Source organism: Oryzias latipes, chromosome 22, assembly GCF_002234675.1.
Source record: "Oryzias latipes chromosome 22, ASM223467v1".
Taxonomy (NCBI): Eukaryota; Metazoa; Chordata; class Actinopteri; order Beloniformes; family Adrianichthyidae; genus Oryzias; species Oryzias latipes.
The window spans coordinates 6,978,023-6,987,956 of record NC_019880.2 but is presented as its reverse complement, the minus strand read 5'-3'; the positions used below and the strand labels follow the sequence as shown (position 1 = coordinate 6,987,956).

Genomic DNA, 9,934 nt, shown 5'->3' with positions numbered 1-9,934 from the left:
GTTTAACTTGAACCAAATCACGACCCGTAATGCAGTTTTGCCCGGTGGTCTCAGCACGCTTGATGATTACTCATAGAAAAAAAGGAACCTTATTTTGAAATTGTATGTGTTTTAGGTTTTTTATTTTTTGTGATAGTTGTTCACTAGGATAATCATAATCTGAAATTATTCTGATCACACATTGTTATCTTCTGCTGCACAACAGTGTCTAGTTGCTGTTCCAAAGCAAAGTTCTTAAAATATATAATTGCATTAAAAAATTGATTTCTTTTTATTGCTGTCAAGATTATATTAAATAGTAAAATGAGACAAAGTAGGAAGATGTACTAAAGTTCAATGATTTAAAACACCATGTTTGACTTGACTTTTTTTTTGCATTTTAACAAGTAAATCTGCTTCAATGGGATCGTATTCAACACAGGATGTATTTTATTTTGAAAGGAACATGTGCATGTGTCAAAAGTAAAAATAAATTGTTACATATAAAAGAAATGTGTCGTTCTAATTTAATAGTTGCCTATATTTAAAAGGCATACATTTGATAAAGGAATAGTTTAACATAAATAAGGTGTATTTTTCTAAACAGTGAGCTAAACCATTGGGGGTCTCACCGAGTTTTGGTCAGTTAGAAACTGGACTGATTGTCTCATTTAGTGTTAAAGGTTGCAGAGCCCAGAACTACACTAAAGATGCAAACTTTTATATACCATCTATACATTTTAAACTTAAAATTTTCCCATTTCTTTTAAGTAAGTATTCGCTAAGTAGCCTACTCTTCTGACTCGTTAATGGTCTGTGTACTATACTTGCTATACTTATACTCAATAAACTTCAAGTGTACTACCTTTTGCTGATGACTTTGCTTGTCAAATAAAAGCAAACAAGAAGCAAGGAAAAACAGATTTATTGCTAATTGAAAGACACTTTCTGGTGATAGTCATTTTTAAGTTGCTACATTTCAGAGGCATGCTTTAAATCAGAACAGCCACACAACCATAGAAAACAAATAAACTAAGAAATCAGCTGAAAACTAAAGTAACATACATAACAGTTAACAAATAGCTACAAGGTGAATAATTAAAAAAGTGCAGAGCATTGCTCTGCTGGTTGGAAGGAGGTTGCAGTTTTAGCCAAGTAGACCAAATTAAACTTAAAAAATCTAAATCCAAATTGTGTAACTTAATAAAATGAGAACTATACAAACTTTAGTGGTTGTGTAAACAATGAAAAATGGCAGTAAAATATGTACGTCTGAGAAATCTATATAATCAAAAATGACTAATTTGACTTTTTGTTTCAGAAATAACACTGACTTAAACCTTGTTTTATCCAGTTACATTTAAAATTCATCATCACTGACAGAGTTTTTGTGTTGCTCTTTGGTAGGTTCTTCTGTTTCAGAGTGCGTGTTGCTGGAAAGACGCCACTCTGACAGACCTTTCCCCAGATCATCCAGCTCTTTAGACTGACTACCAGAAAGAATGCTGGTATCACTGCTTTCCGAAGTGTGCTTCTGTTTTTCATTGTTACTTTCAGGGACATCTACCTGATCAGAGTCCTGCTGGCCAATTCCCACATCACTGGTATCTTCTTCACTAGATAAACAAAAACTGGCTCTGCTCTTCTCTCGGACATTCTCATTGAATTTTCCACATAACTTGTTTGAAGAGGTAGTAGTGTTTTCAGGGGAGCATACAGGTGTTGAAGACAAAAAATCAATTCCATTTGTTAAAATACCAGGTTTAGTAAATGACGCATAAGGGAACAAGTCGTTATCTTCTTCTTTAGCCTTTCTGTGCTTTCCTTCAAAGTCCAGATGGGAAAATATTGCACCGACCATATCATTTTCTCTGCTCTCAGCCTCTTTTGATGGGAGGAATGTGTTGGATGGATCTTCCAGCTCTTTATGCAGCACTTCCAGAAGGTGTTGCATTTTACCCTAAAAGAGCCACAACAACATCTTTAAGACACAAGATTTGCTCAAAATGTTCAAGTCAAAACATCAAATTAAACACCGACCTCATCGAGTTTATGCAGATTCATCTCGATATGCCTCTTCATCACACGGTCGATGACCCTTTTGGTGAACAAAAATACACAAATGAGCCATTTCTCAAAATAAAAAATACCTCTTAAAGATCCACTTCAATTAGGGTCATGTTTTTGGTGTTTTTATCATGTTCTTGTTGAATTTTCTGATGACTGTACAGCTGGTTAGCTCCAATATGGCCCCCTTTTTTGTTGCACCACTAATGCTAGGTTGTGGGTGTGTGAGGGGCTGTAAGCTAGTGGGGAAGCACGGAAATAGATGGATGGCGGGAAGTGGACAGGATCCCGCCCACAACTCCGAGGCGAACTGTCTACTGCCGCTCTTCAGAAACTATGTCCTGGAAAATGGCAGAGGATTTTTAAATTTTGGCTAAAAACAACAATAATCATAGTTAAAAGACCACAGGGAATGGTTTTAAAATAGATCAAAAGATGATTGGAGTGGGTTTTTAACAGAAACTTAAGTAATATTTTGGGTAAACAAACAAATACCTGTTAGAGATGTGCCCTCTTGACAAAATATCTTTTGTTACGGCAGAAATAAATTCAAGATACATCAACTCTTCCTCCCTGTAGACACAAACACATTGATTTAACATTTGTATTTATAATGTCATAATCACATTTAAACCAATTGCATATACACGTTTTTTTCTAAAGTAACACCTAACCTTGAAAATGTAGAGAACTTACTCTGCAGACACTTGGCTAAAAGCAGATTTATTATCTTCTGGTGAAGCCCTAAAGAGGGAGTACAAATGCCTTTAGAACTGTTTCATTTATGAAACTAAAGCCTTAGCATCAAATGCAACATGGTACGATGGCTTCATTATTCTACCTGCTTAGTGACTCCAACAAACAATCTCTGCTCTTAGTTGTTCTGCTCAGTCGTCCTGACAACTGAGTGTCATTGGCCTCATCTTCAGTCCACTCATGCTCTGTAGAATATTCCTTTAAAATGGGGAAGTGTTGGTCAGCATTTAATACTAAAACTGTAGTTAGTATGAAATTATTTTTTGGGTCCCTTTTTATTTTACTAAGTTAGAAAAAAAACATTTTAATTGTAAGAAGAACAAGCTTTAGGTCTAAATAGTCTTCTTTCTCTTTCGGCTTTTCCCATCAGGGGTCGCCACAGCGAATCATCCTTTTCCACCTCACTCTATCATGGACATCTTCTACCCTAACATTAGCCAACTTCATGTCCTCTGTTAAGACATCCATGTATCTCCTCTTTGGCCGTCCTCTTGCCCTCCTGCCAGGCAGCTCCATCTCCAACATCCTTCTACCAATATATCCACTATCCCTCCTCTGAACATGTCCAAACCATCTCAGTCTGGCTTCTCTGACTTTGTCGCTAACACAGGCAACATGAGCCGTCCCTCTGATGTACTCGTTCCTTATCCTGTCTAACCTGGTCACTCCTAAGGAGAACCTCAACATCTTCATCTCCGCTACCTCCATCTCAGCCTCTTGTCTCTGTCTCACTGCTACCGTCTCTAACCCATAGAGCAGAGCTGGTCTCACCACTGTCTTGTACACCTTTCCTTTGAGTCTTGCTGGCACTCTTCTGTCACACAACACTCCTGACACTTTCCTCCAACCGCTCCAACCTGCCTGCACTCGCCTCTTCACCTCTTTTCCACACTCCCCATCACACTGAACTGTTGACCCCAAGTACTTAAACTCCTGCACCTTCTTCACCTCAGCCCCCTGTAACCTAACGCTTCTACCTTGATCCCTCTCGTTCAGACACATGTATTCTGTCTTACTACGACTGACCTTCATGCCTCTTCTTTCCAGAGCAAACCTCCACCTCTCTAGCTGTTCCTCCACCTGCTCTCTACTCTCACTGCAAATTACAATGTCATCCGCAAACATCATTGTCCAGGGAGATTCCTGTCTTACCTCATCTGTCAGCCTGTCCATCAGCATAGCAAACAAAAAAGGACTCAAAGCTGATCCTTGGTGTAGTCCCACCTCCACCTTGAACTCCTCTGTCTGACCTACAGCACATCTCACCACCGTCATACTTCTCTCATACATGTCCTGAACTACTCTGACATACTTCTCTGCCACTCCAGACGACCTCATACAGTAACACAGCTCCTCCCTCGGCACCCTGTCATACGCCTTCTCTAAATCTACGAACACACAATGCAGCTCCTTCTGACCTTCTCTGTACTTTTCCATCAACATTCTCAAAGCAAAAATGGCATCAGTGGTGCTCTTACGGGGCATGAAACCATACTGCTGCTCACAGATCTCCACCTTCTTCCTAAGCCTGGCTTCCACTACTCTTTCCCACAGCTTCATTGTGTGGCTCATCAACTTTATTCCTCTATAGTTGCTGCAGTTCTGCGTGTCACCCTTGTTCTTAAAGATCGGGACCAGAACGCTTCTCCTCCATTCCTCAGGCATCTTCTCACTCTCTAAAATCCTATTGAACAACCTTGTTAGAAATTCCACTGCTGCCTCTCCTAAGCACTTCCATACCTCCACAGGAACGTCATCAGGACCAACGGCCTTTCCGCTCTTCATCCTTTTCAGAGCCTTCCTAACCTCATCCTTTCCAATCTCTGCTACTTCCTGCTCCACAACAACCACATCTTCCTCCCTTCTTTCCCTGTCATTTTCCACGTTCATCAGCTCCTCAAAATACTCCTTCCATCTTTTCTGTACACTCTCCTGGGTTGTTAGCACCTTTCCATCTCTGTCCTTAATCACCCTTATCTGTTGCACGTCCTTCCCATCTCTGTCTCTCTGTCTGGCTAGCCTGTACAAGTCCTTCTCTCCTTCCTTTGTGTCTAACCTGTCATATAGCTCATCGTAAGCTTTCTGTTTGGCCTTTGCCACCTCTCTCTTCACTCTACGCTGCGCTTCCTTGTACTCCTGTCTACCTTCCTCAGTCCTTTCTACATCCCACTTCTTTTTAGCCAACCTCTTCCTCTGGACGCATTCCTGTACTTCCTCATTCCACCACCAAGTCTCTTTACCGTCTTTCCTCTTTCCAGATGACACACCTAGCACCTTCCTACCTGTTTCCCTGATAATTTCTGCTGTAGTTTCCCAGTCATCTGGAAGCTCATCCTGACCACCCAGACCCTGTCTCAACTTCTGCCTAAATTCCTCACAAGTTTCTTCATTCTGTAGCTTCCACCACTTGGTCTTCTTTTCTGTTTTCCCTCTCTTCTTCTTCCTGACCTCCAGAGTCATCTTACACACCACCATGCGGTGCTGTCTGGCTACACTCTCTCCTACCACCACTTTGCAGTCAATAACCTCTCTCAAATGACCTCGTCTACATAGGATGTAGTCCACCTGGGTACTCCTACCTCCACTTCTGTATGTCACTCTATGTTCCTCTCTCTTCTGGAAGTAAGTGTTGACTACAGCCATTTCCATCCTCTTTGCAAAGTCCACCACCATCTGTCCCTCCAGATTCCTTTCCTTCACACCAAACCTGCCCATCACCTCCTCATCACCTCTATTGCCCTCACCAACATGCCCATTAAAGTCTGCTCCAATAACAACTCTCTCTCCTCTGGGGAAACTCTGTATGACCTCATCCAACTCACTCCAGAATCTCTCCTTCACTTCTAACTCACAGCCAACCTGTGGCGCATACCCACTGACTACATTCACCATCACCCCTTCGATTTCTAACTTTAAGCTCATCATCCTGTCTGAGACTCTTTTCACCTCTAGAACACTGTTTACAAACTCCCCCTTCAGAATCACTCCTACCCCGTTTCTCTTCCTATCAACGCCATGATAGAACAGTTTGTATCCTCCTCCAATACTACGTGCCTTGCTGCCCTTCCACCTTGTCTCCTGCACACACAGTACATCTACCTTCCTTCTCTCCATCATGTCTGCCAGCTCTCTGCCTTTCCCTGTCATTGTGCCAACGTTAAGAGTCCCTATTCTCAAACCTATGTTCCTGCCTTTTCCCTTCTCTCTCTGGCCATGGACCCTTCTGCCTCCCCTCTTTCTTCGACCAACAGTAGTCAAATTTCCACCGACACCCTGTAGGTTAACAGCATCGGTGGCGGTCGTTGTTAACCCGGGCCTCGACCGATCCGGTATGTCTAAAGTGTTGTGGATGATTCGCATGGTTATTTTGGCAATTTTTGTATGTCTTTAGGTCTAAATAGTAAGACTGTAAAACTACCTGAGATGGCTCGTCCAGTTCTTCGTTGTAGTCCATGTTATTTGTGCTACACAAAATAATATCAAATCTGACTTTAAGATAAACCCCTTCTTAAATCTTTCACAAAAATTGCCATGTGGTAATTGGTCGATACCTTTCATGGTGGGTCTCCTGCTTCCGTTTTGAAGGTTTTTGATCCTGGACATGTTTTCTTTGTGGTGCTCTGTAAAAGCGATACTTTGACAGGTATGAACTCCTTTCTGATTTCAGTGTCTTGGGAGTGAAAGGCTTCTCCTGAGTAAAGCACTGGGAATGTTTTTGCAGCAGATCTCCACTGTATGTCTTCTGGATGGGGTCCTGGAAAGTTTGGAAGCCATGCTGATCTCTCAAAGCTGCAAGTGAAGATGCTGAATGTTTTCTTTGCAGAGCCACATCTGGGCTCCGGTACTTTGTCTCCGATGCTGCACGGGTGTGATGGGAGCTGACTTTAAAAGACGGATAAACTGTTTCATTGGGATTAAAAGAGGTGTTGAACCGAGGGCTGGAGAGAATGGAGCTCCTTGAGCAGAGGTAGGGGCTGTCATCATACTGCAATGACAATTTACTCTAAAATGAGAGTGCAAACAAATAATATTTAAATCTCAACATCAAATCATTTAGTGCTGCTGATATGCATGACTAAACTTTGTTCGTTTCATACCTGGGCCGAGGAGCAGGAAGCTCTGCTATGCCTCTGTGGGAAGGAGTAGGCAGATTGAGGACGTCCATCTTTCCTCTGCTGCTCTCGCCTAATCTGGTCTTTGTCTGTAAACAGGAATCAAAGGAATGAAGATCCTCTGATGTAGAAAAGACTATTTGTATACAGCTGTTGCATGAACTTCGAGAGTAAAAAAATAAATGGATTTGAAGTGTAAACGTATTGTAGGGATGGAAGAGTATAAAAAAAATCTGTCTAGTTATGAGGGTTGAAAACCACAGATACAAAAAAGATCATGTTGGTAAAAAGATATGAAACTGGTCAGAGGGTAAATAATTGAATTCTGGCAGACTTAGTAAGTTTTCTTCCTGTTGTGTCTATGCTGTTTTTAACCTTTTTATGAACTTGATTCAAACAAAAAGATCTCCAATCAAAGGCTTTCTTCTACCAAGTCAGGTCAATTACTGGCTGTAGGTATGAAAAAACATGTGTGTTGTGTTCACTAAACATATGATAACCCTTTTTATTTTCACAGCACTGCAAACAATACCTGAATAAATTCATGTAACTCACTTTTTTTAACCACAAACAACAAAACAGTCTAAAAGACCCAAAATGCCAGGTTTTGATGTTAGTCGCCGTTATGCCCTTTAGACATTTAGTTTTTGTTGATCAAAATAAAAAGTGTCAGTAAAGGGAAAAAAACATCTCTGTTGAACGTCATTTTCAGTTGTAGTTTTAATTTAACATATCTGGATTTTTTAAAGTGTTTTTTAACCTTTACTTAACCAGGAGAGTCCCATTGATATTACAACCCTCTTTTCCAAGGGAGTCCTGGATTACATCCATTTTGGTAAAAGAATTGGACTGCATAACTGAATCTTTTATTTATCGATTTGTGGACAGAATTTAGTATCAAATCACATGAGAGGAAAAGATGTGAAACCCTAATGTATTGTCTTTAATAAATAAAATACACCAACAAGAATCAGTAAAATCAATCACATATAACTAATTCTATATATAAAAAAAAAGTTCACCACCAATGTAATTAAGAAAAACTAAACATCTATCCTTCCCTCAACTCTAATGTCTAATTCCTAACAAATACATGCAGAGTGAATGAAGGGACAACTTTAGAAAGGGGAAGGAGACAGACGCCTTCTTCTTACCGTACATACAACGTTAAAGATGAAAAAAATACTGCAGTTATTTATTATACAACACCATTTCATAAATCCTAAAAAAGGAGGTTTCATCCAAGTTTCTGGTGAAAAGGCTATACTTTTCTGTGAGCATCTCATTGAAGCATAAGTCAGTGAATGGATGAATGAATGAACTCACATTTCACACTGTGCAGCAAGCTTTTGGGAACTGAGGTATCAACTGCCGCTGTTGGACAAAGAATCAAAATATTAAGAATAACGCAAAAGAAAAACCACTCCTGACTGTATGGCGTCCGTGTAGCTCACCTTTGGCAGAGTAAATCTTTTTGTAATGAGACACCATGTGGTCTTTGATGATGGACTGTGTCAGCTTGCTGGAGGAGTGATGATGAAAAGCTACAAAGAAAAGGAAAATACGTCAATGCTGAACTTACAAATGAAAAAGATCTCAGGAAAAAAACATACAACAGATACTTACAACTACTCTTTAAAGCCTGACCTCTCACTTCAGGGCTAAAACTAAAAGCTCGTCCAGATGATACACTTCCTTAAAAAGAGTAACAATTTCTTTAAAAGAAATCACAGTAAAATAAATAGCACAATATTTGGCAACCTGCTTTGCAAAAGTTGTTTTATTTATCCAAATTAATGTAAGTGTCCTATTTTCTGAGGAAAATCAGGTACTACATAAAGGTATATTATCGAAATAAAGTTTAAAAAGTTTTAGTTTATGCTTTTTTATCGATAATAAATGACCAATCAAAACAAGTGCAAAACAGCAACAAAAGAAAAACGTAAAATACAAACTTTTAACCATTAAAAATGTTACAATTAATCAACTGCTCCAATTATTTATCGCTAAATTACTGTTGGTATATGTAGCATGGCTTCATACTAAGCTGTCAATGCGCTACGAGCAAAAATAATTATCAAGTTTTCTTAGTTAGAGATCAAGTTACTGCTAGCTAAAGCTAACAGTAGCTTCACACCTGTTCTCGATTCCATAGTTATGCTGAGTTTAGCGTATCCCATGTTCTTCAGGTTTATCCCGCGCTAGCTCCGGAAGTGTGCGGTCAAATGCAGGAACTCCGGCTGGCTCCACTGTGAACATGTCCACGCAGTAAATGAATCAACGAACCCACGCAAAAGCCGTAACCACGAGTAGCTTAAACGGGGCTACAGAAATGCCTTTCCGTCGCCATGCTGGTTGCTATGACCGTTTCGTCATTACGTTGGTGCGTAAAAAGGAACCTCACACATTTTAAAGGAACAGTAACCAATTTTTTTGTGTGTGTTAAAGAAAAGAGAAAATTATGAACGCATAACTTAAGAACACAACTTAAAAAAAAAAACATTGTCATAGACAAAACCAGAGGAAATGTATAAAGAAAAAAATCTACTACACACTAAAAAAAAAGAAAAATTAAACATTATAAAAACCAAACACACTTCTCAAAGATCAATAGTCAAATAAAATGATAAGGAACAAATATAAAGTAAAAATAACATTTTCATATTTTAAAAATTGCGTAAAACTGAAATATGACATTTATATGGGGCATTTTAAATTTCTGTGATCGCAAAAATAATCTCTTACCAAAGTATTAGATCATTTCTCTTTACATGATCTTTAAATGACATCCCGATTAGAGTATGCTTTTTGAAGATTAATGACATCAGCCCACCTTTTTCAACTCATCTGCAATTGTTTTAGAAAGGTTTTCCATAAAGGTAAAAGAGTGTGTTCATCAAAATGTTTGACCGTTCTCCCAGAAGATCTTTAAAGTCCGAAGCTATTGTTGGAGGATAAGGCAGCTGGCCATTTTTGCTATGAATAATCTCAAAGGGTGAGAGGCCAGGACTCTGTTAGAA

General features: G+C 39.5%; 1 protein-coding gene across 4 annotated transcripts; it reads right to left on the bottom strand.

Moving 5' to 3' along the window:
* Window positions 1-887: 887 nt before the first annotated feature.
* On the bottom strand, window positions 888-9,304 carry spata7 (spermatogenesis associated 7). 4 transcript variants are annotated; one of them, XM_011490219.3, is made up of 12 exons: window positions 9,052-9,304; window positions 8,541-8,609; window positions 8,369-8,458; window positions 8,241-8,288; window positions 6,900-7,003; window positions 6,354-6,805; window positions 6,221-6,266; window positions 2,888-3,000; window positions 2,743-2,790; window positions 2,542-2,619; window positions 2,020-2,077; window positions 888-1,939 (listed from the first exon to the last, which is right to left on the bottom strand). In XM_011490219.3, the coding sequence occupies exons 1-12, from the start codon at window positions 9,092-9,094 to the stop codon at window positions 1,340-1,342; spliced, it is 1,749 nt and encodes a 582-aa protein (XP_011488521.1). In that variant the 5' UTR covers window positions 9,095-9,304; the 3' UTR covers window positions 888-1,339. The 4 variants fall into 4 exon arrangements, with proteins under 4 accessions (XP_011488521.1, XP_011488522.1, XP_023807703.1 ...); XM_011490220.3 differs by having other exon boundaries at window positions 6,354-6,787; XM_023951935.1 differs by having other exon boundaries at window positions 8,541-8,605; window positions 9,052-9,137.
* Between the last annotated feature and the right edge of the window lie 630 nt (window positions 9,305-9,934).

Bases quoted from the DNA above. Each gene is read 5' to 3' on its own strand.
- spata7 (XM_011490219.3), bottom strand. From the start codon at position 9,094: ATGGGATACGCTAAACTCAGCATAACTATGGAATCGAGAACAG. The intron at 3,001-6,220 runs GTAGTTTTACAG...CCCATTTTAAAG, and splicing joins AACTGGACGAGCCATCTCAG to GAATATTCTACAGAGCATGA. The intron at 2,078-2,541 runs GTATTTGTTTGT...GTTCACCAAAAG, and splicing joins AGAGGGCACATCTCTAACAG to GGTCATCGACCGTGTGATGA.